This window comes from Chelonia mydas, chromosome 8 (genome assembly GCF_015237465.2).
Source record: "Chelonia mydas isolate rCheMyd1 chromosome 8, rCheMyd1.pri.v2, whole genome shotgun sequence".
NCBI classification, from domain to species: Eukaryota; Metazoa; Chordata; order Testudines; family Cheloniidae; genus Chelonia; species Chelonia mydas.
The window spans coordinates 100837375-100865144 of NC_057854.1; the positions used below are offsets into that span (position 1 = coordinate 100837375).

General features: G+C 47.5%; 1 protein-coding gene across 2 annotated transcripts; it reads left to right on the plus strand.

Moving 5' to 3' along the window:
* The first annotated feature begins 3060 nt into the window (after window positions 1–3060).
* Window positions 3061–26967, plus strand: FAAH (fatty acid amide hydrolase). 2 transcript variants are annotated; one of them, XM_037907165.2, is made up of 15 exons: window positions 3064–3384; window positions 6164–6277; window positions 7662–7805; window positions 9272–9405; window positions 9905–10111; window positions 11483–11523; window positions 13529–13653; window positions 14805–14930; window positions 16407–16504; window positions 17177–17276; window positions 19347–19387; window positions 20905–20944; window positions 23349–23457; window positions 24773–24918; window positions 25518–26966. In XM_037907165.2, the coding sequence occupies exons 1-15, from the start codon at window positions 3211–3213 to the stop codon at window positions 25644–25646; spliced, it is 1728 nt and encodes a 575-aa protein (XP_037763093.1). In that variant the 5' UTR covers window positions 3064–3210; the 3' UTR covers window positions 25647–26966. The 2 variants fall into 2 exon arrangements, with proteins under 2 accessions (XP_037763094.1, XP_037763093.1); XM_037907166.2 differs by lacking the exons at window positions 19347–19387; window positions 20905–20944 and having other exon boundaries at window positions 3061–3384; window positions 25518–26967.
* The last annotated feature ends 803 nt before the right edge of the window (window positions 26968–27770 follow it).

Sequence of the window (27770 nt, forward strand, 5' to 3'; positions counted from 1 at the left end):
CTCCTAATGGAAACAAACCACAGTACACCAACAACTGACGAACTGCTCAAGTCAGAAAGGTGGAACACTATTTTGATCATTTCTGAAGAGGAAAAAATAACACCAATACCAGCATGTCAGCATTCCCATGATCCAATAACCCAACATTTACAAATGATTAAGGAAAAGTGCTAGATAGAAAATGGTTTTCCACAGAACATTTTGACTTTTTATTAAAAACTAACCAAACAAAAACAAAGGTCAGCTGAAAATGGCTGAAAACCACACACACACACACAAAATAGTTTCCTCATGAACGAAAATTAATTTTTTTTTTTTTTTTGCAGAAAGCAGACACTTTGCATTTTGTCCAAAAAAAGAAAAATTTTCCATCTCTAAAAAAAAAAAGGGTTACGTGGAAAATTTGTGCCCAGCCCTATTCTTAGGGAACTATTTTAACCTCATTTTTCTGCAGAGGAGACTTGTAGTGAAGAAAACACAGAAATGATGAAAACTTGGATAATTGTGTACACGCATCGGAACCTAACGTAAGAATGGCCACACTGGATCAGACCAATGGTCCATCTAGCCCAGTACCCTGTCTTCAAACAGTGGCTGATGCCAGATGCCTCAGAGAGAATGAACAGAACAGGGCAATTCCGCAGTGATCCATCCCATGTCGTCCAGTCCTACCTTCTGTCAGTCAGAGGCTTGGGACACCCAAAGCATGGGGTTGCATCCCTGACCATCTTAGCTAATAGCCATTGATGCACCCATTCTCCAGGAACCTATCTAATTCTCCTTTAAACCAGTTACACTTTTTGCCTTCACAACATCCTCTGGCAATGAGTTCCACAGGTTGATTGTGCATTGTGTGAAGAAATACTTCCTTATGTTAGTTTTAAACCTGCTGCCTGTTAATTTCGTTGGGTGACCCTTGGTTCTTGTGTTATATGAAGAGCTAAATAACACTTCTCTATTTACGTTCTCCACACCAGTCGTCATTTTATAGAGCTCTATCTTATCCCCCTCCCCGCCCCGCCCATTGTCTCTTTTCCAAACTGGACTGTCGCAGTCTTTTTAATCTCTCCTCATATGGAAGCGGGTCCCTAATCATGTTTGTTGCCCTTCTCTGTATCTTTTCAAGTGCTAATAGATCTTCTTTTGAGATGGGGTGTCTAGCACTGCACGCAGTATTCAAGATGTGGGCGTGCCATGGATTTACATAGTAACATTATGATACTTTCTGTCTTTTTATCTATCCCTTTACTAATGGTTCCTAACATTCTGTTCGCTTTTTGACGGCCACTGCACACTGCACGGATGTTTTCAGAGAACGATCCGCGATGACTCCAAGATCTCTTTCTTGAGTGATAACAGCTAATTTAGACCCCATCATTTTCTATGTATAGTTGTGATGTTTTCAAAAGCGCATGACTTTGCATTTCCCATCAGTGAATTTCACCTGCCACTTTTCAGAGTAGCAGCCGTGTTAGTCTGTATCCGCAAAAAGAACAGGAGGACTTGTGGCACCTTAGTAACCAATTTATTTGAGCATAAGCTTTTGTGAGCTGCCACTTCGTTGCCCAGTCACCCAGTTTTGTAACTCTTCACAGTCTGTTTTGGACTTAACTATCCTGAGTAATTTTGTATCATCTGCAAACTTTGCCACCTCACTTGCTTACCTCTTTTCCAGATCATTTATGAATACATTGAACAGCACAGGTCCCAGTACAGATGCTTGGGGAACCCTGCTATTTACCTCTCTCCATTGTGAAAACTGACCGTTTGTTCCTAACCTTTGTTTCCTGTCTTTTAACCAGTTGCCGATCCATGAAAGAACCTTCCCGCTCATCCCATGGCAGCATTGTTAATGAAAGGGAAATGACAGATCAGATTGTTGAGTGTATTTCACTAAACATAGATCTGGGCCTTTGTAATCTGACCTCAGGTTTGTTACAAATCAGGTTTAGTGTCCTCTTGGTAAATTATCTGTAAGCAATGACTTTCCTCCCTTTTCCACGAAACTGTGATCACACAGATAGGTTTGGAATACATCTTATCGTCTCTCTAACGTACAGCCGCATCCAAAGTATAGTTGTCCTCTCCCATATACTATAAGAACGGTGCCATATTCCTTATAAAGGGATTAGTGTAGTAAGACATTATTACTTTAGAGTGGAGTGTGGAATTTAGACCAAAAGTTTGAAATTCAAACTGGAAATAAGATGCAAATTCTTTATCTGAGAAGCCACTGGAACAGATTACCTAGGCTTTAAATCAAGGGTGAATATCTGTGTAGGCATTCTGTGCTTCAACCATAAATTAAAACTTGACTAAAGGGATCAAACCAATACATTAACTAAAACCATTAATTAATTAACTAACTCATGAAAACTAAGAACCTCTTCTTGCCATTTTGAGAAGTTACAGATGGGCTCAAATTCAGTTTCCACTCTGCCACACCTGTCCGGGATCCTAGGGGGGAAACGGACACACTATTCACATTATTCTCTTACAGCAAAAGTCAAGCCGATCTGGGAAATGAACGTGTATCCCGGGAAGCGGGGGGAGGGGGCTTGTTAACCCGTCCATCAGCTTGACCGTGGCTAACGCAATCCCTCCCCAGTTTCATAGAATATCAGGGTTGGAAGGGACCTCAGGAGGTCACCTAGTCCAACCCCCTGCTCAAAGCAGGACCAATCCCCAATTTTTGCCCCGATCCCTAAATGGCCCCCTCAAGGATTGAACTCACAACCCTGCTCAAACCACTGAGCTATCTCTCCCCCATGGTGTTGAAAGTTTGAAAGACAGAGGCCTGCAGAATCATTCAGGCAATGCACGGGAGCTTTTAAGCCCCCCTCCCCGCATAGTACAGCGCAGAGGGGTAATGCACGCCTTTCCCCACTTTAAGATCATTGCTGGGGGGGGGGGGGGATCCCCTGCAAATTCCGGCCGCTTGGTGCAAGCTGTGCTCGTCAGCAGCGTTTTGCTCCGCTTCAGAGAGGCCGGGGGCGGCTGCCAGAGGAAACTCCCCGCCGCCACCCTCGGGGGCTGCATTGCACAAGGGGACACACACACACACACACGCTGCTTTCCTGCACACGGCGGAAGTGACACGTGTACGCACCTGCCTTGCCGGCTGAGCAGCTGCATCCCGCCCTGGGAACGCCGCGGCCCCGGCGCCGCCCCTGCGGGAATCCAGCCGGGGCGTTCACACGTGGAGCCGCGATGGGAGCGGGCGCCTCGGCGGTCTCGGCCCTGCTCGGCGGCGCGGCCGCCGCCGCCCTGCTGCTCCGCTGGCGCGGGAGGAGCGGGCTCCGCCGGGCGGCGGCCGAGGCTGGCCGGCGGCGGGGGCTGGCGCTGGGGCGGATGGAGAAGGCCGCCGCGCGGTTTCGGGAGCAGGTGGGCGCCCCGATGCTCCTGCTCCGGGCTGAGTTCCAAGCCAGACCAGCCGGGCCGGACCCGCCGGCTCCCGGCACCTGCCCCCAGCCGGGCCGGGGATGCCCCGGTGCCTGGTGCCTGTAGCCGACGGGCAGCGAGACGCCCAAGTGCTTAGCTGCCACCGGGCGGCAGGGCAGGGGTGGGTGGGAGCTGCTGTCCAAAAGAGAAACCCCCCAGGGCCCTGTCGCAAGGCGGGGGGGGGGGGGCAAATGTAGGGACCCTCTGAGCCGCCCACGATCATCTTCAGAAGTTCCAGAGCTGGGCATGCCGGGGGGGGCTCCTGCTGGGGCTCGGGGCTTCAGCCCTGTGGGAGTCGCCCTCTGGGGCTCGGGGCTTCAGCCCCCTTCCTCTCAAGCCCCGAGCCCAGGCAGGTGTCTCCTACAGGGCTGAAGTTCCGAGCTCCCCCCTGCCCTGGTCTGGTAGGTGGAGAATTGCGGGGGGCCTCTGTGCGCTGCCCTGGAAATGGAAAAGAGCCGCATGTGGCTCGCGAGCTGCGGTTTGGCTGCCCCTGTAACAGGGTTTAGTGGAAATGATCCCAAACCCCTATGGAACTTGGTCAGTAGAGAACTCTACAGCGGGGGAGTTAATTCTCTGCTGAGTTCTATGGGACTTTTCCAGACGCGGGGGGGGAGTTATGGGCAATGCACTAAGAGTGAAGTGAACATTAACTGCCAGCTCCCTGGCTTTCCAGCATTGTGTCTTTGTTCCTAACAGTGCTTTTGCTGGGGACGAAATACAACTGGCCTGGGGGAGGGGAGCCGTGGCCAATGTGCACTTCAATTCCCCGTGCGCCAGCAAGACCAGAAGCAAGAAAAGAGAGGCCGGATCACCTTGTGATCACCTTGCAGGCTTAATGTCAGTGAATTTGGCTCCTCTGTCCAGTCCCCGTTTGTTTGCCCACGCTTGCTGCAGTTTAATCGCAAGGCTGATTAGCGAGTTTGGCTGGTGAACAGCCCACATGCATCGCATGTGGCAGGGTTATAAAACTGGAGAGAGCAGATTTATACAGGTTTTTTTAAACACCTGACGCCTCAAAGGTTTCATCCTAATTGCAGCCACATCTTGCATCACCTCTGCCCACTTTAACTCTGTGATGTGAAAGCACCAGTGCCAGAGTCTCACTGGGCTGCGATCATTAGTGTATTTCACCAGGATGAATAGATTCAGAAATAAAGGCATGTAGTTGATCAGGTGTAGTAGGCCCCTGCTGTTTAGGAAGGCAGTGTGGTCTGCTAGATAGAGCTATGGCCTGGGAGTCAGGAGACCTAGCCTGCTGGAAGACCTTGGGCGAGTTGCTTTGCCTGTGTGCCTCAGTTTCCCCATCTGTAAAATGGGGATAGAGATTCTAACTTCCTTTGTAAAGCTTTCCGAGATCTACTGATGCTGTGGAAGAGTTCCATCTTCTTATTACCTGGATAATATTCAGGATGCAGAATTTCTTTAGAGAAATGAGATTTGGATCGATTCAGATTTCAGTGCTCGTGATATATGGCAAGGGAAAATAGGGGTTTTCATTGCACATGGGCCCAAATGCAGTTCTGGTGTGTTCAGCTCGCGGGGGGGAAGGGGGGGGGGTTGCTTCAAAGCCAGTTTTCATTTTGAGATGAACAAGGTTCTACCGTGTAACTTCTGGCACCGGGGAATCTGAACCTAGAGAAGGTAAGCGTGGATGACTTCCAGAGATACCTAGTGCCCTGCTTCCATAATCACTCTTGGGTATGTTTGTAAACTAACCTACAGGCATCAGTGTTTGAGCCAAATGCTCAGTCCTGCAGGCTGCTGAGGACTGACATCTGTCCCTGATCCAGCCTCGCAACTTAGGCATGCGATTAAACCTAGTGGCTTCGGCTGAGACTTCGGCACTTTGAGGCTGCGAGTACATGGTTGAAGTGCTTTGCTGGGTCAGGGTCCGAGGCACTCAGCTGCCTGCAGGACTGAGCCCTGAGTTTGTGTCCAGGAGGCTGGAAAGTTAAAGGAGGGGCTTGGGAAAGCGGGAAGGTCTGGACTAAAATACAAGCCTAAGAGATGAAAGGGCCTAAGGTACTTCTGTTTTTATTTGCTTTTTTCCATAGTGCCTGAGAGTCTCTCATGATCTTTGAGAGAGGCCTGGGGGGCTGTTTAGCTCTCTGACCTCCCCAGAGCTACCCCAGAAGTGACCTTTGAGCCAGCTATTACTTGTCTGTTTTTACACTTGTTCTGCTCAATCCAAGGAGCATGGCCCCAGTTCTGCCATTTGACCCTTACACCACACGGCTTCCCCCGACACCAAATGGCAGAACTGGGGTCTCTCTCAGTGTTAAGATTCACTGTTCTGTTTTTGCTTTAGCAAGATTTTTTTAAAAAGTGGTTTTAGTTTTTGTTTGTTTTTTTAATTCAGGGTGGGAAATTGTGCTGGCTTTGACCCTTCCATCATCCAAAACCAGAAGAAACGACTTTGTTAGAACTTCTAAAAAGACTTTTAGGCAGACAGCAAGCATGGGGAAAGTCAGCCCAGAGGCGGCTGGTTTTGAAAAGTTCGGAGCGTATGACAACCAGAGCATCATGACTGTTCTGCAGCCTTAACTGTGCACCTTTAAGGGGTGTTTTATTTAACATAGATTATACACAGAGATGGCAGCAAGTGCTGCCAGAATAGATCCGTCTCTGGGGCGGATTGCAGCAGCTGTTTGAGAGCCCAGCAGCGTTCCCCAGCGCTTCACAAGTACAGGCATGTGGATTCCATGTTTAATTCCTCCCTCAGAATCCTGATGTAGATGCAGACCCAATCCTCTCTCTCACCTTGGTGGAACTCTCTGAGAAACTCCGGGATGGTTCTCTTTCTCCAGACTGGGTCTTCTATACATATGTGGACAAGGTGAGGAATGCACGTATTTCCAAGGCTTGTTGCTAATCAGACTGTGTGATTTTGTGCTTGGAGGTCTGAAAAGAGAGCATTGCTCAGTGCAAACAGAATATATGGTTGGGGCTGAAGGCTTAAGCCTTTCCAAACAATTCACGTTGAAACAAAGGGGATGTTCCAAATTACGTGGAATTCGAGATGACTACAAAGAAAAGCTATTAATGGGGCAGTGTCTAGGCTCAATCTGTGTCCCAAAAGAGCTTATGAAGCAAGCTAACATTCTGAAAGTTTGTATCCTTCACCACGTCACAACCTGACTCATGAAAAAGCCGGTTTTGCTAACAGTCCTGCACTGCCCCAAGTTAGGGGAACTGCTGTGGAGTATTCTACAACTCATGCTAAGGTAAATAAAGAACAGTAAAGCCCCAGTTGTGCAAAGGGACTTGTATGGGTTGATGCCTGTGAGGCAGTGAAATCAACCAGACCCCACGCTGTCACGCTATCTGCCTACGTGGATTCGGGCATGGTGGTTTCTGCCTTCCAAAAATCAATACATCCATTTGACCAACTTATTTTTATGGGCAAATAAAGCATCAAACTTTTCATTGTCCTCCATCACCGTGTCTAAGATTAAGATTTTGGCATGGGGATTTTTTATTAAAATTCGTGGACAGGACATGGACAATAAATAATGAATAAATAATGGAAGCCAAGCCCCGGTGGGAGGCTGGCAGCCGGAGCCAGAAGTCACTGAGGTCTGCTAAAATCATGGAATCCGTGACCCCTGTGACAAAATCATATCCTTAATCATGGCTAGTAAACTTTGACATGTACTTAGAATTGACTTTATTTAAAAAAAAAACAAAATAACCAAATAGTTAATGTCCAACCCATTATTTTAAAAATATAATCACAGACACTTCTCCAAATAAATTGAAGCACTGTCTGTACCAGATCCTCAGCTGGTGTCAATGAGGGTAACCCCTCTGAAATACATCAGTGTAAAGGCTGGTCTGCACTAGAAAATCAGAGTGACCCATCTACATGGCTCAGAGGTGTGAAAAATCAACACCCTGGAGCAACTTAGTTAAGCCGACCTGAGTCCCCATGTAGACAGCAGTAGGTCGACAGAAGAATTTTGTCCATCTGAACTGGTGGGAGAATCCCGTCTAATTGTAGACATTGCCATACCATCTGAGGTTATGTCTCGGTGTCTTTCTCTAATGATCATTTCGCACACATCCAGAAATAATTGTCCTCAGATAAAGCTGCGTGAATGGAGCAAAGAATTGACAGAGCTACTTTCTGCTCTGATGTAGGCAGTTTCAGAACATGGCCTGGTTGTGGGATTATCTCTGGAATGACTGTCTCCCTCACTGGCTTTGTCTGCTTTCCAAAGGCCCTTCAAGTGACCAAGGAAGTCAACTGTGTGACTGATTACCTCCAGGAGTCTGAATCCCAGCTTCAGCAAGTGAAAAGGCAGGAGAAGAAGGACTTGCTGTATGGGGTCCCAGTCAGTATAAAGGATTCCATTAACTGCAAGGTACAGCACACATCAGCTAGTTGCTTGAGAGCTGCGGGATCATAAGCCCAATGGAATGTTGTGAGCAAAACACTTTCTTATTCACTTATCTTCAGCTGTCTATATCTTCATGATTTGTAATGTCAGTAGCAGCCTCTGGGTCAGGCATATTCTGTCAGTTAGTGGCTGGATGGGTTAAGACAGGTGCTCGCAAACACTTCCATAATGTAGGCAACCTCTTCATAGAGAAATCATCTCATGGGACACCTCCCTCTCAGTAACAATTGCAACCCACCCTGTGAATTGCTTGCATGGGAAAGCAATATTAGGAAAGTATTTAGCTGCGAGTAGGCTTGGCAGAATGCCGTGGGTTTTTTTTATCATTTTGATGGAAAATATCAGTGTTTGATTTTTTTTAAGCATTTTTTTTATTTTTATCAAATACAGTTTTCACAGTTGCAGAAAATTATGGGGGGATCAGACAATGCGGGGGTCAGACAGTCATTAATGATAGCAGCTGTTGAGATTCAAAAAGTTAAAGCTTTTATAACCCTTAAAACACAAATTGTCAACATTGTGTGTCAAAATATACAAAGCAAATATCCTTAAATCAAACTCTAGGTTCTCAAGCAGCATTGCTTTTGTTTGTTTGTTTTTTACTTTGCCTATCTGTACATTTCAATTTTACTGGAAATATTTTTTCCTAGTTTTGTGCTTGTACAGTGCAAGCAACATGGCTGAAATTTACCAGTTGAAAAATCGAATCCTTCCAAGTTTAGCTATGAGCAGATGCTAGAATCGCTCCTTGTGACCTAAAAAGAAAAGGAGTACTTGTGGCACCTTAGAGACTAACCAATTTATTTGAGCATAAGCTTTCGTGAGCTACAGCTCACTTCCTCGGATGCATACTGTGGAAAATACAGAAGATGTTTGTTTTTATACACACAAATCATGAAAAAATGGGTGTTTATCACTACAAAAGGTTTTCTCTCCCCTCAACCCACTCTCCTGCTGGTAATAGCTTATGTAAAGTGATCACTCTCCTTACAATGTGTATGATAATCAAGGTGGGCCATTTCCAGCACAAATCCAGGTTATCACACCCCCCCATCCCCCAACAAACTCACTCTCCTGCTGGTAATAGCTTATCTAAAGTGATCACTCTCCTTACAATGTGACCTTGTGACCTGATACTCTCCTGTTGACCACTCCTCCCCCTCTTTATTTTTGTTCGGGGGGCTTCAGTCAGGCATCATTCTGCATGGCAATGGGTCTCCCCAAGCCAGTTTGAAATGTTCTTCTAAAGTGTGTGTGTGTGTGTGTACACATGAATACGCACACTGTTGTGCATGCAGACATACACACGCACGCATACTTCGCTTCATAAAGTAAACTGTGCCAAACACTGCTGCTTAATCGTGAGAAAATTGCAATCCTCCATTTGGAAGTTTGAATCGACTGTCTCTTTTTCCTTTGATTTTTTTCAGGGCCACGATTCCACCCTGGGGTTTGTGAAGCGTCTCAATCAGCCTGCTGCTGAGGACTGCGTGGTGGTGCAAGTGTTAAAGAGACGGGGGGCGCTTCCGTTTGTGAAGACCAACGTTCCCCAGTCCCTGTTAAAGTAACTGGAATCCTTTTATTGCATCTGACCCATTTTTAGCGTGTTTATACGTAACTAGAGTTGGTTGAAATTTCAGTGAAAAAATGTTGATGGTATTTCTAATTTGAAGGAAAAATGGGGGGGGGCAAAATCTAATGATTCCCTCCCCCAATTTCCCCCTACATTTTCAGCCAGTTTTAGAGCTGTTCAAAATAGAATTAATTTAAATTTCTACAAATAAGTGGACTTTTAAAAAATTTAATATGATTTCCCCTCTTCCCGTCCCCCCACACTTATCTGTAAACTTAACTGGAAAAGATCATGTTAATTACAGTGTAATTAGCTAAGTGGGGGAAGGGAAATCTACTGTAACTGATGACTCCATATTACACTATAATGGCCTGATGCAAAGCCTATTGAAGTCCATGGAAAGACTGTCATTGAGGTCAATGGACGCTGGATCAGGTTTTAAACGAGCCTTGTGTGTACCTGATGTTCTTTCTCTTCCCATCCCTTTCAGCTTCGACTGCAGTAATTTAATCTTTGGCCAGACAGTGAACCCTCTGGACCACACCAAGACACCTGGCGGCTCCTCCGGAGGAGAAGGGGCGCTGATTAGCAGCGGTGGATCCATCCTGGGCATTGGGACGGATGTAGGAGGAAGCCTCCGTTTCCCAGCTGCCTTCTGTGGGATTTGTACGCTCAAAGCCACTGGGGGAAGACTGAGGTACTGTGTATCGCTGGGTCTTGCTGCCTCGTAGTAACTCATGCTTCAGTGAAAACCATTCCGGGGTGGAAACCCTGACCCACTGACGTCAGTGGGGTGTTTTGCCATTGACTTCAGTGGGACCAGGATTTTGCCTGTGTGTCGAAAGTATGACACCGCGTAACTTCACTATGGCAGCATGTTGAGTGGGCACCTCTTCCACCATGCACAATGATCATGCAAATCTGAGAAAAGGTTTAGAAACCTGACCTACATGGAAAGGTTAAAAAAAGGGGACATGTTGTGTCTTGAGATGAGATGACTGTGTGGGGGACACGACAACAGTCTTCAGATACTTTAAGGGTGGTTATAACAAGGACGGGGATCAATTGTTCTCCATGTCCACTGAAGGCAGGACAAGAAGTAACAGGCTTCATCTGCAGCAAAGAAGCTGTATTAGGAAAAGCTTTCTAATGACCAGGGCAATTAAGCTCTGGAACAGGCTACCAAGGGAGGTTGTGGAATCTCCATCAGTGGCGGTTTTTAAGAGCAGATTGGACGAACACCTGTCAGGGTTGGGCTAGGTTTACTTAGCCCTGCCTTGGTGCAGGGGGTTGGGCTTGATGGCCTCTCGAGGTCCCTTCCAGCCCTACATTTCTATGATTCTATGTTGGCATTTGACAGACAAGTTTTTCACAACTCAGCAAACTCCTCCTTTCATCCCAAAAGCAAAGCCCATGAGAAGCACTCTTACAGTGTAGTTCCTTCCCCACCACATGTAGCCTTCCCGTAAAGAGAGAGAGGCTGGGATTAAAAAGACAGTGAAAGGCATTAGGTGCTCAACTCTCATTTCAGTGGGAGATGGCTACCTAATTAACACTACCTAACTCTCTATCATCAGTAGATCTCTATCCCCATTTTACAGATGGGGAAACTGAGGCACAGAGAGGGGAGCGACTTGCCCCAGGTCACCCAGCAGACCAGCGGCAGTGCTGGAACTAGAACCCGGGTTTTCTGTGTCCAGGTCCGTCCACATGCAAATTCTCCTTTGGGCAGAGACGTAACTCCACGAAACTTCAGCCCAAAGTGTGAATGCTTTGGAAGGATGTGAGGGTGGTCGTGGGCTAATGGAATCCTCCATAAGCTTGGCTCCAGCATTCACGACCAAGTGAAAGCGGGAAGAAAGAAAGCAGATCCTTCAGGAATAGACCTGATTCCTTTTATCTCAGGAACTCCTAGTTGTTTTCAAGTGCTGTTGGGGTCCAGCTCAGATCAAGGAACAGCAATTCACAGGAAGGTGGCTGAGAATCTCGGCTGGTTCTCCACTTTACTTAATATTGCCCACGATCTTAAAATAAATCTCTGTTGTCTGTCTTTATATTCTCCCCACAGCAAGAAAGGAGTGGTTGCCAGTATTCCTGGGCAGAAATCAGGTAGGACTTTATCTTTTGATTATTGGGGAATCTTTCTTTCTTTGGTTTTTGCTCCTCTTAAATGAGATCCACATGGTTGGGGATCTGCGAAGGGACGTAGTGTCCCTTAGGGGCTCGAGAGAAGAACCTAGCCAGAGTGAGAGAACCCCACCCTGAGATGTTCTCTGGAGATGAGCTGGGTTGTATTCAGGTCAAGAGGTTGGGTTTGCTAGACAGGTGAACTTGGTAGCCTGTTCGCTGCTCTTGCATGGGAGGTGGGGTGTGGAAGATCACACTAGAAAACTATAGACCCTGGGAAAGTGTGGTAATGGGGAATATATAAGTGCCTAGATAGAGAGTCTTGCATGCAGGACAAGTGGCTGGTGAAGATGTATCTCTGCTTGGACTCTTCTATTTTGCATTCGGCACTTCGGTGCTGAAGGGAGCACCTGGCCCATGATTCTGGATAAAGGGTGCTTTGCTATTGGGTTTTTTTCATGGCTTGTTCTGGTAAAGGCCAAATATGAAAACCCTGTCTTTTCAGCCACAGCCTGCAGAAAAGGACCTAGGGGTTACAGTGGACGAGAAGCTGGATATGAGTTAACAGTGTGCCCTTGTTGCCAAGAAGGTCAATGGTATTTTGGGATGTATATGTAGGGGCATTGCCAGCAGATTGAGGGACGTGATCATTCCCCTCTATTCAACATTCGTGAGGCCTCATCTGGAGTACTGTGTCCAGTTTTGGGCCCCACACTACAAGAAGGATGTGGAAAAATTGGAAAACATCCAGCGGAGGGCAACAAAAATGATTAGGGGACTGGAACACATGACTTATGAGGAGAGGCTGAGGGAACTGGGATTGTTTAGACTGTGGAAGAGAAGAACGAGGGGGGATTTGATAGCTGCTTTCAACTACCTGAAAGGGGGTTCCAAAGAGGATGGCTCTAGACTGTTCTCAGTGGTAGCTGATGACAGAACAAGGAGTAATGGTCTCAAGTTGCAGTGGGGGAGTTTTAGGTTGGATATTAGGAAAAACTTTTTCACTAGGAGGGTGGTGAAACACTGGAATGCGTTACCTAGGCAGGTGGTGGAATCTCCTTCCTTAGCTATTTTTAAGGTCAGGCTTGACAAAGCCCTGGCTGGGATGATTTAGTTGGGGATTGGTCCTGCTTTGAGCAGGGGGTGAACTAGATGACCTCCTGAGGTCCCTTCACCCTGATATTCTATGATTCTATGATACCTGGTGTCCGTTCTTACTGAAAGACAGATCCCGATTACTAGTCTATTCACAAGGGCCAGCCATAAAAACATCTGAAGGTTTCCTGAGATTGTTGGCACTTCCCTTTCCCAAATCCCTTTGCTATCTTACTGGGCACTGATTCACATGTCCTGTTCCATGTCTGAACTGTGAAGTGTTGCCTCTCTCACGGGAGTGCGGAGGCATAGCAAGAGATTTGGCGGCAGGCCGGAGCTTGGACCAACTCTTCCTGGAATTCTTAAGAGTTCCCTGCCTCTTTTCCAGCTCAGGCTGTCTCCACTTGTGACAGAGCTGTGGGGGTTCTTGTTAAGCCTTAAAAGAAACCCAACAACAAAACTCAACACAGTTTGGCAATTTTCTTGATTAGAAATGAATGAAATAAATAAGTATCAGAGATACTTGGAAGCCTTCTATATTTACATGGCGAATGAGAACATCCAGAATTGTTATAGTAAGAATTGAGGGAGTGGGAAAGAGTTCTGGCAGAGATATCAACCCTCATGCTTCAGGGCATAAATCTGCCTCTGATTTTGGGGTCAGGAGGAAACATTCCTTGGGGACAGATTATCCCATCTTTGCCTGCTGCAGGATTTCTAGCACGTTTCTCAGATGCAGCTGGTACTGGCCACTGTCAGAGGCAGGTCGTGCACTAGGAGGACCACAATCTAATTCTGAATGGTAATTCCTATGTAAGCTATGCCCCCTGAATATGGACCTTGTGGGCATCTGTTTGGTTGCATGAATGTTCTCCCTGATTTTTTGTTCCAGCTGTAGTAGGGATAGGGCCAATGGCGAAGGACGTGGACAGCCTGGCTTTGTGCATGAGAGCGCTCCTGTGTGAAGACATGTTCCACCTGGACCCCACTGTGCCGCCCCTGCCCTTCAACGAGGAGGTAAAGAACCACACAGGTCTCTGAAGGACGAGAAATGTTCCAAGAGCATCCCACTGATGAGCAGCTCATTATCCTTTACCTTTGAAAATAGAGCAATAACAGTCACTTGCATTCTCCTGGGGGGATCTCAAAGCACTAATTAACAAATTAAGTCTCCCCAACTCCCTTCCCTCCTGTGAGGTTAATATAATCTCCATTTTACCAGTGGGGAAACTGAGGCACACAGCAGGGGAATAACTTGCTTGGGGAATGCAGTGCAATAATGGCCAAGTCAGAAGAGACCAAGTTCTCCGAGTCTCTGGCTTTATCTGCAAGACCATCCTTCATATGAACTTTAACTCCTATCCAAATGTGCATGAACTATATCCATCTTCGCATAAGCCTTTGGTGCTGAGACTTCGCCAGGGCCAAGAAGAGCTTGGCCCTGGTGAGGTCTCCACTGGAGAACTGGATCCAGTTCTGGGCGCCACTCTTTAGGAAAGATGGGAATTCATTGGAGAGAGTCCACAGGAAATCAACCACAATGATCAAAGGGTTAGAAAACATGACACATGAGGAAAGGTTTAAAAAACGGGGCATGTTTAGTGTTGAGAACAGAAGACTGAGGGGGGACCTGGTAACAGTTTTCAAATATGTCAAGGGCTGTTATGAAGAGGACGGTGATCGATTGTTCTCCATGTCCACTGAAGGTAGGTCAAGAAACAATGGGCTTAATCTGCAGCTAGGGAGATTTAGGTTAGATATTAAGATAAACTTTCTAACTCTCAGGCTAGTTAAGCTCTGGAATAAGTTTCAAGGGAGGTTGTAGCATCCCTGTCACTGGAGGTTTTTAAGAACAGGTTGGACAAACACCTGTCAGGGATGATCTAAGTTTACTTGGTCCCACCCTGGTGCAGGGAGCTGGACGTGCTGAGCTCTCGAGGTCCCTTGCAGCCCTATGTTTCTATGATCTGTACCCATCGGTATACGGGCAGAGGGAAGATGTGAATGCTGGCACAAGAGGACCTGCAAGACTCGCCCAGTGGGATTGATTTGATACGTGTATGTTCCTGGCTTTAAAGCCTAAAATGTGACTGTAGTTCTTGGTAGAAGCTTCACTTTCATTCCTACTACCACCACCAACAACCTTCCCTTAAAACCCTTTCTTCCAGGTGTTCTCCAGCTCACGGCCCCTCCGCGTAGGATATTATGACTCTGATTCTTTTACAATGCCAGGTCCTTCCATGAGACGGGCGGTTTTGGAGACCAAGCAGCTTCTGGAGAATGCAGGCCATACGGTATTTATAACAACAATACACTTGTGTGTATTGCGGTAGCACTTATGAGCCCTAGTTGTGGACCAGGACCAATGTTCCCTCTCATTTTTTTACATTCACGTGCGGAATGAATTTTGTTATGTGCACCAATTTGGAGGTGATGTGTGGCGGGGTGGGGCCAAGGGGTTCGGAGTGTGGCAGGGGGCTCAGGGCTAGGGCAGAGGGTTGGGATGTGGGGGGTGAGGGCTCTGGGGTGGGGCTGGGGATGAGGGGCTTGGGGTGCAGGCTGTCCCAGAGTTGCGGCAGGAAGAGAGGACTCCCCCACAGCCCTCTCTCGCCGCAGCTCTGGACCAGGACCCCGTTGTGCTAGGCGCTGTACAAACAGAGAACAAAAAGACAGACCCTGCCCCAGAGATCTTACAATCGAAGTATAAGACAAGAGACAGATAGGATAGCACAAGGAAACAATGAGACGTTATTGGTTGGCTCACCAGCGGCCTGTTGTCAGTGTACATTATCAGCCTTCCCCATTTCTTTCATGCCTCAGCCAGTGTCCCACCCAAAGAGCACAAATCAGGGCTTCTGTGCATAAAGCCTGCTCTAAACACTTCAGAGGGAATTTTGCCATTGACTTAAATGGGGTCAGGACTTCACCCTTGGGTGCAGTATATAGCTATCCTTAAAGCAGCCTCCATGACGTTAGCATACACTTACTGCAAGAAATAAATGGTCATTTGTCTGGTAATTTTGTGCAGCTTGGGTTTTTAATTTTTTTAATTGAGAAACGCACCATTTTAGTAACTTGTTTAAAATTCTCCAGTCCCTTGTGAAAGGGTCCTATTGAATGCAATAGAAAATAACAATGTTAAAACCATCCTATAGGATTTAATAGACAACTATATCCCTGGAATAGAATTGTATAGAAAGGTTCAAAAAACCTACAGAGAGGCTCTTTCTCTATTAAATTCTGTAGGATTTTAATTTCTTTGGGAGCCTATTAAATTCTTAGAGGTCCCCATTGTTTGGGGGATCCCTTTTGATCACCACAGACCTGATAGTGTAAAAAATCAGGTCTTTGTTTCTTATCCAGTTTCCACTATGATTCGGAACAGGGGCTGTATACGGGGTGAGCAGAGCAGTTGCTGGCTGCAGATCTGCTTTTCTTTGGGCCAAACTCTTCATGGGTGTAAGTTAATACAGCTGCTCCATCCCTATGTGCTCAAGTGCTCTAAGCAGACTCGGGCTCACCACTGCCCCGTGCAGAGTAACTGGTTTCAGGAATAGCAGCTTTCTTTGTCCTTCGGGGGTTTTTTAGGTTTGGGGGCTGGAACATGAGCATCAGATATTCCTTGTGAACCCTGGTGAACAGGGTGTGAGTGAATTGTGCTAACGTGCAGATGCAGGAGCCCTTAACCGGTCCCCCATCCCAGTTCTGTGCCACTCGCTGTATTGAGTCACTAAAGTGTCTCCTACCCCTCTGTCATTTGTCCCTTTTAGCTGGTGCCGTTCAAACCCTGTCGTATTGAGCACGTTATGTTTGATATTTCTGTAAGAGGATTGTTTGCGGACGGGTCCTCCACCTTTTTGGACCACTTGTAAGTATCCTCTCGAGCAACTGTTTGTATGTGCATCTGCATCTGTATTTCTAGATACACAGGAATTTTAAAATGTACATATGGGTCTCATTAAAAAATACAAATGGGAACGAAGGATAATCAATTGGGTAAGGCCAAGTGACAAAGAGGGGTGAAGGATGAACTATTGGTTAAGGTGCTGGACTGGGACTCCGAAGCCCTGGGGTCAATGCAGCGCCACAGACGCTCTGTGTGAGACCTTGGGCAAGTTACTTAACCTCTCTATGCCTCAGTTTCCTGTTTGTAAATGAGGGTTAATTCTTTCCTGTCTCAGGGCTATTGAGAGGATAAAACCATTAATGATTGTGAGGTGCTCAGATGCTGTAGTGATTGAGGGGGCAGCAGGGGAATAGTTAGATAGATAGAAAAGCAGATCTTCTGGATGTTGAGGGTAGCTGACACCCCCTGATATCAGTGGTATTGGCAGCTTAAGAACGTAAATTTTGAGTTGAATTTTAGGTAGGCTGATCTGCTCAGGAATGTTAGAAGTAAAGCTTTCAGGAGAACCCAAGGGAGTATTTCATGGAGCTCAGAAATATGGTCCTTTAACATGCCACACAGGGGAGTTGATGGTATGAGAACTACAGCTGCAGCCTTAAGGCCTAATAAACTGAATGTATTGTTCTCTTTCAGCAAAGGCGAGCTAGAAGATCCCAACATTAAACAATTACTTCTGTTGTGTAAAGCACCAGGCTGGCTAAGACGCCTCTTGTCCTGGATTCTCAAACCAATAGTAAGGTTCATTTATTGCTAACCTACCTAAAATGTATTGAACAGCTGGTGACGAAGGGGAGCACTGAGGGCCTGATTCTCAAATTGCACTGAGACCCCTTTACACTGCTCTGCAAGTGTAAAGAGGGCTTAAAGTCGGCATGTATTATTTTGCCGCTTTAAGGCCCCTTTGTGGTGCCAGAGTGGTGTAAGCCAGAACTTGGCCCTGAGAAGTTTAGCAGGGTTTGGGGGAGGAGGCATCTGACAGCCCGTGGGCAAGGTGAACCCCGGCATGTGCCTCTTTCTATCTGCAAAAAATATCATACCTAGAATGGTTCAGTGGTTTGAGTGCTAGCCTAAGACTTAGGGGTTCAATTCCCTGTGTGACCTGGGGCAAGTTACATAGCCTCTCTGGGCCTCAGATCCCCAGCTATACAATAGGGATGAGAGCAGTCCCTATGTGAGAATAAATACACTTAACGATTGCGAGATGCTCCGATTCTACAGTCGTGGGGGGCCAGCTAAGTACCCAAGATAGAAACATTTTGTCTTTAATCAGCCGTTTTCAGTCCACTGCTGTACAAAGGCGTCTCCTTTTAAGCCCCACTTCCTTTGATTTTTGCACCGTGCCCATCCAAGTGACAGCCACCTCTGGGCCACCACTTACTGTATATATTTATTCAGCTAATTTAAATAGGTGATTCACCACTCATCTATGTATTGAGATTATTACTGTTTATCTGTATTCTGGCAGTGTCCACAATAGGGCCGGGCATTTGCCACAGACGTAGGAAGACCCCATTTCTGCCCCAAAGAGCTGGCCGTCTAAGAACACAGGCCATATACACGGGGGGAGAGAAATAGCAATGATCTGCGGATGGCAGGTTCAGTCTCAGTTTCTCATATGATTTGGCTTAGCTGGCAGTCTCTGGATGGGAACCCCATTCTCACTCCCTAGGAAGCATGGCCCCATCCAGTACACGCAACGGCATAGAGAGGCTAAAAGTAGCAGCGTGGCCATGGTGTCTCAGATGGCAGCTCGGGATAGGTACGTCCTGAGATCACTAGCCTGCTGTCTTTAGCACGCTAGCTCGATCCAAGCTAGTGCATGTGTGTCTGTCCAGAATGGGAATTGCACCCCCCAGCTGCAGTGTAGCTGTACCATGAGTGAGAGAAGGGGTATGCTCTGGGGCTTGCCTCTCTTCCAAGTGGGCAGGGAATGGCAGTTTCTCCCACTTTGCCATGACCTTGAACTAGAGCCGAGCAAAAACATTCACCAGTGGAGCCGGTTGAATAGTGAGGTGAATGATTTGTTGATAGACAGGGGTGGGTGGGAATTACAGGTAACTTACTGGACAAATTGTATTCACCCATCTGCAGCGCTGGCTGAATAATGCACCAGTGGTGCTCACAGGTCCTTCGTTTATCACTTGGGGCCATGGAGGGGGATAATTGACTGAACTATTCAGGAATATTATTCACCCAGCTCTGTCTATTACCAGTCAAATCAGGCTCAATTTATGCAGTGTGGGATTTCCATACAAAAGCAAAACTCCGTCCAGCTTTGTCAGGACTTGGGTCAAAACCTGGGCTTGGTCACAGATCTGTGGGTTGGTTAGTTGTATTACAGTGACATCTGGGGCCCCATTGTGCTAGGTGCTGTACGTAGGTATAGTAAGGGTATATTTAAACTCGAGCTGGAAATTACAGATTACATCTTGAGCGTAGATGGACCCTAAGAGACGTGCTCCAAATGGACGTAGCAGACAAAGGGTGAGAGCGATGAAGCGGTGGTATCCTCATTTTGAGGTGACCTGTCCAAGGTCACGCAACCAAGAAGTGACTCCAGGAGTCCTCACCCACGGATCCCTCTTCCAAGCACTAGCTTACACTGTTTCCCAGAGCTGGGAATGGAACCCAGGAGTCCAGACTCCCAGCCCCCTGCTCGAACCATGAGACATGCACATTTCATCTTTAATTTCCCAAATGTGTATTTGTTGTAGCCAGTGTCATCTGAATTGTTAGACGTATATTTAAACAAACAAACCTGTATTTCATGTCAGTTTTCTTTCCTCCTTTTTTCCCCATCTAGGAGCCTAGATTAGCAAAAGTCCTGAGAAACATGCACGAGAGGTAAACAATTCTGAGTCTGAACAATACATCAGGGCTTCGCTCTACTTTTTCTGTGTTTTTACCATTTTGAGTTTAAAAATTAACCTCATATTATTAAGGCTAAGCAATAAAATGCTCCCTCTGAAGCACCTGCCATTGGCTACGGTCGGAGGACAGGATACTAGATGGACTGTTGGTCTTAGTCAGTGTGGCCATTCTTACGTGTTAACCTTCCCGGGCTGCCCTATGGGCCACAGCCCCTGAATCTGTGCAGCATGGCACACGCAGGCGCTGCCTCTAAGACACCCTTCCTTCCCTCACGCCCCCGGCTTCCTCCGCTGGCTCCTAACCCAGGACTTTTAGGGACACTTTACACCGCTCCAGCCCTGTTACGTGATGCAAGGGGGCCAGAGCAGGGTGAGAATCTTGCCCAACGTCTGCCCTGAAATGACAATTCCCTCTGGAGGGAATAAGCCCAGTCTATAAAGTGCTGTCCTGTTACCCTCCACGCCAGCAGAGCATGCTGGGCCTTCCCCGGTTCAGGCCAGTAATAGGGATCAGTGACGCTTTAAACCATTAGATCGTTAAGTCAGGGGTCATACGATGTTTGAGTGCCATCTAACCGCTGAGAGAGGCAGCTGGACAGCCAAGCACACCCATCTCTGTGCAGAGATTGTTAGTTCAGAAGGGACCACTGTGGTCATCTAGTCTGACCTCCTCTGTAACTAGGCTTGGCAGAATTCAAGTCTGATGGGTGATAAAGAATTTTTCTTTGTCTCGATTTTAAATTTTCATGGTTGCAGGAAATTATAGGGTGGTGGTGAGACGATAATTATGTCACGAGAGCCATGTCGAGATGTAAAAAGCTAAAGCTTCAAACACAAATTGTCAACATCACATGTCAAAATATGCAAAGTAAATAGCCTTAAATTAAACTCTTAAGTTCTCAAACAGCATTTCTTTAGCTTCGCCTGTCTGTCCATTTCAGATACTGCCTATGGAAGTATCTCTTTTTCCCATCGGTTTGTGTGTGTGCGGTGAAATCGTTGACCAACATTTACTGAGTCAAAATCTAATCTTTCTGAGCCTGTGTCTAACACAGGCCATGGAACTTCCCCGAAATAAATCCTACAGCAGATCTTTTAGAAAACCATCCAAGCTTGATTCAAAAATGATGGAGAATCTACCTTGCCGTTCTCACCGAACACTTGTCTGGAATGTGCTCGCTGTCTCTTTGATGGCGCCTCCCCTTGACAGGCTGTGTTGTAGCCCGACTGTCCTGCCACAGCCCAATACTGAAATCCTTACTTGTAGTGTAGAATGGATGAAATTCTGGCCTCCCTGAAGTTGATGGCAAAACTCCCATTGACCTGTATTTCACCCCATGTCTACAGCCAGCCTCAGTCAAGTCATAATCACTCCCCCACTTTCTTAATTGCACACTATGACAGCATATTGTGGGGTGCGAAAGCCGCTTCTTTTTAATTGTCTCCTGCAATTGACTTTAAGTCTTTCAATTTTCTTTCTGACATCTATAGGTCAGTGAAAGAACTCTGGAAATTTCATTGTGAGATTGAGGTAAAGCACCCTCTGGAGCAGTTGGTTCCACTCTTTAATTCTTCTTTGTCAGGCCTGATTCAGTGTTCATTAACATCAGCCGAAAGGCTACCAGTTCCTTGGGTTGGGCCCTAAACATTTCTTGGGTAAACCATGATTGAGTCCGATATATTTGCTCAGCTACTTTATTTTGTCAGCTCTGAAATATCTTCCTGGAGGCTAGGATTGAATTGGGGGTGTCCTTCCAGGTCGGGTCCACTAAACAAGGAGACATTTTTTCAGAGACCATAAAAAGCTTGGAACTCATTAGTGTGATAGACCCTAGAGGCCCAGCCAAGATCAGGGGCTTGTCTACACTTAAAAAACTACGCGAGAAGTTCTCCTCTTGGCGTTAAGATTTCACTTCCCCGAGGGGTGGCAGCTAGGTTAACGGGAGAATTCTCCATCGGCCTAGCACAGTCTACAGTAGGGGTTAGGTCGGTTTAACTGCGTGGCCCAGGGGTGTGGATTTTTCACACCCCTAAACGATGTAGTTCTACTCACCTAATTTCCGAGTGTAGACCAGGCCTAGAATTCCACTGTGCTTGGTGCTGTATGCACATGGTAAGAAACAGTTCATGTCCCAAAGAGCTTACTGTCTATACAACAAATAAGAGGGGAAACCAAGGCACGGAGAGACATGATTTATCTGGGGTCACCCAGCCGGTCGGTGGTAGAGTTTGGAATACTGGACTGAGACCTGGATTCTGTCCTCTAGACCACATTGCCTCTGGATAATTCTGTGATTTTTGCAGTGTATGAAAACAAGGCTCCTCTCCCACGTATTCTAATCAGGTCTCCGCTCCATAGCTTTACCGTTAGCAAATACAGAGGATACACTCTGCTCCCTGTGTCTTCTAACTGAGAGTGACAGAAAATTAAACAAAGGCTTTGGGATCTGCTCCTTTCCCGAGGAGCGTTTTGGCCGATACTTTCAAATCCCAGTGCCTAAAGCTGGGGACCCTAAATGCATATTTAGGCTCCTAAATAGAAGTGGTGTAATTTTCCGAGATACTGATCACCTGTAGTTCCTAAAGTGACTTAACTGGGGTTGCAAATTCTTAGCAGCTCTGAAAATCAAGCCACTTGTATTCAGGACCTTAAATAGGCATTTAAGAGTCTAACTTTAGTTTTGGTAGCTACAGCTGGTCGGGAATCTTTTTTTGACACCGTGTTTTCTGGTCAAAACCAGAGAGACACTCGCCCTCTGGGTTGTGAGACATCCAGGTTTACACAGTAGAACCTCAGAGTTACGAACTGACCGGCCAACTGACACACCTCATTTGAAACTGGAAGTACACAATCCGGCAGCAGCAGAGACGAAAAAAATAAAAGCAGAGCCCGTACAGCGCTGTGTTAACGTAAATTACTTTAAAAAAATAAATAAATAAATAAAGGGGAAGCTTGAAAAAAGATTTGACAAGGGAAGGAAACTTTCTGCGCTTGTTTCATTTAAATTAAGAGGGTTCAAAGCGGCATTTTTCTTCTGCCTAGTAAAGTTTCAAAGTCAATATTCAGTTGTAAACTTTTGAAAGAATGTTTCGTTCAGCATTACGAACAGTCTCCATTCCCGAGGGGTTTGTAACTCTGAGGTTCTACTGTACCCTGTGATCTGAAGCAGGGATTTGAATTCCTGAGTCCTCTCATCACCAGGCTATAGAGTGTCTCTGTCTCTTCTGTTGGAGCCAATCCATTTTGTCTAAATAATATCCATTGGCCAGAGAGAGAGAGATGCAGAATGAAACCAAATTCTGAATCCTCAAAATGTTTCACAAAACAGAATTCTTGCTTTCCAGCCAGACCTGTTAAAACACTGTCTTGTGTGTTAACAGTCATAGGTTGTGTTTTATCTTCAGCAATTCACTGGTGGGAGGAAGGGGATAGGGCAGACTGGGGATCTGGGTTCTAGTCCTGACTCTTCCGTTGGCTTGCTGCATGACCTTGGGCAAGTCATTTGATTGCTGAGTGCCTTGGTTTCCCAGGGGTATTGGTGTTTACCCACCGTTAAAAGGCACTTTGAGATCGGCAGTTGAAAGGTGCCAAATGCTGTTAATTATTATGTACAGGCTTTGAGAAAAGACTGGAAAACTCTTTGCTATTCTGAAATTGTAATTGCTGAGAGCCTTGTCAGGAGGAGAGATGTCCTGGCAAACTCCCACTGCCAAGAACACTTAAAACTCTGTTTAATGGTGGAGCCCCACTGACAATCCTGCTAACCCGGAGGCTGACCCAGAGACCGTTGAAGTCAATGGGAAGGTTTTTTGTTTCATTGACTTGAGCAGGAATTTGGATCTGGCCCCAGGTTTATTATTTTAAGTATATTCTTGGTAGGATCGTTTTTATGATCTTATCAACGCTGAACTCCAAGTGTATTTTTGCTCCTTAGGAGTATTGCCAAGAATTCATCGCCGAATGGAGGAAGCTGGATCTGGATGTGATGCTGTGTCCGATTGTGGGCCCTGCTTTTCAGATTGGATTTCCTGGGAAGATCTCAGGTAGAACTCCTTGGGAACTTGGGCCCATCTCAACTTTTTGGGTTGTTCAAGGAACTCTGACTCATCTGTTCTTACTCTGCTTAATAGCCCTCTCAGTCCACTGTGCAATGGCTGGAGTTTAGCCTACATCAGGAGCACCTGTCCTTCTAGCTTGGATCCATCTAGGACCCAGCTAGGACATTTAGCAACATGGAAAGACCAGGGTGGTCGCAGCCCCCAGGCTCAGATCCCCTGCATGAGGGTATATCTAGCACCAAGAGATTTCTTCTCCCTGGAAATCCCTGCCAATGCTAGGAAGTTGAACCATTGCTGAAAATGGGTTCGTTCTAATGTAGATTGGACCAAACCATCTTCAGTATTGTTTTGGAAAGCGTGACTGAGGTTTCGTTCCATGCCGAGAGTGGTTTTGTCCTGGCTAGGCTAGTAACTCAACCAGTTTTGATACCGGTTCAGGAGGCACTTGTTACAAATTCCTTTCAATGCTGGTCCAGTTTCCGAGCACTAATGCCGGAGGGTTTAATGTCGTCTCACTGCAGTGGTTTCTTTGCGGAGTTCTCTGGTTTTGATGACACTTGTCCACCTGTAAGTCAGATCACAGCCACAGGACACGTAGCAAAGGATGCAGGATGACATTTTCAAAAGCACCTACATCCCATTTTCAAAAATAACTTAGACCAAGTCCCATTGAAAGTCAATGAGACCTAGCCACATAGGTCCACATCCTCAAAGGTATTTGGGGGCCTAACTCCTTTTGAAGTCAATGGGACTTAGGCCCAAATCCTCAAAGGTATTTAGGTGCCTAAGTCACTTCTGAAAATGGCACGGAGGCTCCTAAGTCGCTTGCACGCTTTTGAAAATTTTACCCCCGATGTTTTATAAATATCCTCCCCAGCACAGCCTGAAGTTTTCGCAATACTGTGGTTCTTACAGAGAGTTGCATAGTCTGTGTATGGAATAATCTCGGGAGCAGATACCACGGTGATAGACGTGGGATAAGCCCCTGAATAGAGAAGGGTCGCTGGCAGGCGTTTGAGAAATGTCTGCTAGAAAAGAGGTATTCTTGGATGGAGTGACCTCCAAAAGAGAAGACCGATGTAGAGGGGCTGTCGGGCGTTTTATGGTCCAATGTTCCTACCATGCTGGTTCCTCACGTGCAGCAGTGAAAACTTCTCTAAGCTAACAATTAACGCCTCCCTCACAAAGGGAGTCGATCACCAATGAAAAATCTTTGCTCTTGGTGTCGTACCCCAAACAAAAGGAGGCTCTTCGCACCGATTGGTCACCTGAATGTGACGTCTCTCGTTCTCTCTCGCAGTGGCAGCAAGTTACACTATTTTGTATAACTACTTGGACTTTCCCACCGGGGTTGTGCCTGTCACTACGGTGACGAAGAAGGATGAGGAAGAGCTCGAGTCCCACAGAGGACACTATAACGATTCGTGGGACAAGATCTTTGTAAAGGTCAGTGGCTAACCGCTCTCGGGAGACTTGTTTAGGAGGAAGAGAGCCTGAGAGAGAAGCCCTTGTATCAAAGGCCCGGTATGAGGCCTGAGCTAAAGTCGTGGGCAAGCTTTGCCGATATAAAGGAAAGTCAGCCAAAGTCACGCTGTGAGCAAACATCATGCTCTACCTGCAAGTTCACAGAATCTGGCAAGAACAGGGCTGATATTGCAGAAATACACTTTCCTAAGAAGTGCTAAGCACAAAGCACTCACGCAAACACATCCCGATATCAAGTGGTACCAGAACATCCCGATATCAAGGATGGTATAAAAATATTCCCCCAGGATAACAGGAAGACACTGACCCCTCCTAAAAGATAAGGTCAGGATCACAGTGTCATAAATAGAGATGTTTTGATTAAACAGCTCAAGATCATAATGGATCTGGTGGTCATTGGGCAGTTCGTTCGGGGTCTGCTGTGCCGGCTGTCTGCACAAAGCTGGGGCAGCACAGGGGGAGAAAAACCCACACGCAGCTGAACATCTAATCACAACTTGTATCACCCTCGGCGGCTTCCCCGGACTTCGGGCGTCAGTCTGTTTCCCTCTCTCTGTCAGGCTATCCGGGGAGGAGTGGGGCTGCCCGTGGCGGTGCAGTGCGTGGCTCTGCCGTGGCAGGAGGAGCTGTGCCTTCGGTTCATGAAGGAGGTGGAGACGCTGACCCGGAGGAGGCAAAGAAACCTTTGAACGGCGGGCAGGGTAGAACGCCGCTGGGTTACAATGTTGCTCGTCTGCCCCAGCCAGCCATCTGCATCGAGCAGTGAAGTTAATGGCACAACCTTGGTTTAATTAAATAACTTGATGGTGCTTTCTGTTCTCCGGCTAATCACTGGATCCTGCCCCTTCCAGGGGGCGGGTGGGGGAGGCGCGCCCAGCGGTGGTGGGGCTTGCCTCAGCACTGACATTCCAGTACGATTCACGGCACTGCCATCGTCTCTTGCATTGAAGGATCTCTGAGCTCTCCGCTAACTCTGGCTGTGTCTATGCTGGAGCGGAGATGCGTCCTGTGGCAATGGAAGGGGTTTTTTTCCATTCCTGTTGTTGATCCACCTCTCCGAGAGGCAGTAGCTAGAGCAATGGAAGGATTCTTCTGTCAACCTAGCTGCGGCTATACTGGGGGTTAGGTCGGCCTAACTATGGCAACTGGGGGCAAAACCTTTCACCGCCCTGAGCGGCGGAGCTGGGTCGATCTAATTTATGAGTGTAGACCAGGCCTAAGGCTCACACCACACGCCTGTGAAGTATTGGTTTCCCCATATTATAGGCAGAGAAACTGAGGCACGGACCTGTTTGTAAGTCGGTTCAGGCCTCGTAGGGTCTGTCTTCACTGCAGAGTTCGCTCTTACTCAGACGATGCCCGTTGCCCCCCTCCTGTCCACACACACACAACCCTCTCCCCTGAGTTTGGTACTTCACAACCAGGCTCGCTGGCCTGGCTCAGGGTGCAGGTTAGAGCGTGGGTACTGCTTTCACTTGGGCTGGTGACCCACCCACTTTGCAGTGAGGGTGCAGATTACGTCACTCCCGTGCTGGTAGTCCTCCAGTGCCATCCCACAATCCCCCCTGCGTGGCCAGATGAGTTCTCCCACAGGTCACTGGGAAGGAATCAGCGAGTAGCTCAGTTTATTTGCAGCACAAAGAACCCTGGGATGTGACACCAGAGGTCCCAGCAACACACACACTGGGAGGACGGCACCAGTGAGGACACAGTAATGCTAGTAAGGCTTTGCAGGGTGGCCCTTGCACCTGGGCTAGGCTAAGCTGGGTGCTCCGATCCGGTTGCCGATGGCCTGCGTTAACTTCGCAGCGAAGACTGACCCATAGCATGTGGCAGAACGGGCCATGGTAAGAGCTGACCGGGCAGCTGCAGACCCTCCATCTGCCCTCGTTGGGGGCCCAGAGGGCAGGGACATGGGCCGGGAGCTGCTTTCAGGGTCCCCCCACCCCAGGCAGATGGAAGGTTCACGGCTCCAGCTGCCAGGTTGGCTGGGGAGCAGAGAGTCGGGGGGAAGGGGAGGGGCAAGGGGCAGGGCCTGTGGTGAAAAGTGGGAGGGCCCTGGCCCCCTCCCCATTCCAGCACCCCACCTCCTGGTTCTCTTTCCCCTCTTGGTCGCAGCTGGCCAGTCCTCCTTCAGTTTCCACTCTTTCAAGTTGCCTTGTCACGGATCCTTCCCCTCTGGGCTCTGTGGCAACAATTTCTTCCTAAATCTGGTTGTCCAAGACGACCTTGTCTTCTCGAATGTTATTCAGGGTTGAAATCTGCACTTCCAGCCCGCGTATCTTCTCCTCTGGTATGTCGGTCGGCCTGCACCAGGAGTCTCTACTGTCCTTTGGCAGAAATGAAAACCTAGCACATCCAAGGCAGGTCACCTCACTTGCTCCTCCATCATTCATATCCGTTATGGAGGTAGCTGTCATGGGGTGCTCTGCTCATGGCAGGTATGGTGCCTCCTCCTGGCCGTTCTGGGAATAGCTCACCAGGTCGATGCCCCTTTCTGCAGTTGTGTGCTGTCCTGCTGCCTCTGTCTCTGCCTGCAGCCCCTCTCTCACCTCAGGCGTGCTGCGGCCCCCTTGTGACTCAGGTCACTACTGTGGTTTCCCCTTGGGGGGTAGAAAAGTCTCTCCTCACACACAGGCTCCACCAGTTTCCTTATTCACTGTCCCTCTGGTGCCACTTCCCCAGTGGCTGGTTGGAGAACCTGGGCCCACCCTCTACTCCGTGTTCCGGATCAGGGACCCTCTAGTCAGCAATCTAGGCCTGTTCCACCCCAGACCTTGCTGCATTTCCCTGAGCCCTTTCCTGACTTTCTG

Excerpts from the sequence above, each read along its gene's own strand:
- FAAH (XM_037907165.2), top strand. The coding sequence starts at position 3,211 with ATGGGAGCGGGCGCCTCGGCGGTCTCGGCCCTGCTCGGCGGCGCGGCC. Across the intron at positions 11,524-13,528 it reads TATTCCTGGGCAGAAATCAG|CTGTAGTAGGGATAGGGCCA; the intron begins GTAGGACTTTAT and ends TTTTTGTTCCAG. Across the intron at positions 13,654-14,804 it reads CCCTGCCCTTCAACGAGGAG|GTGTTCTCCAGCTCACGGCC; the intron begins GTAAAGAACCAC and ends CCTTTCTTCCAG.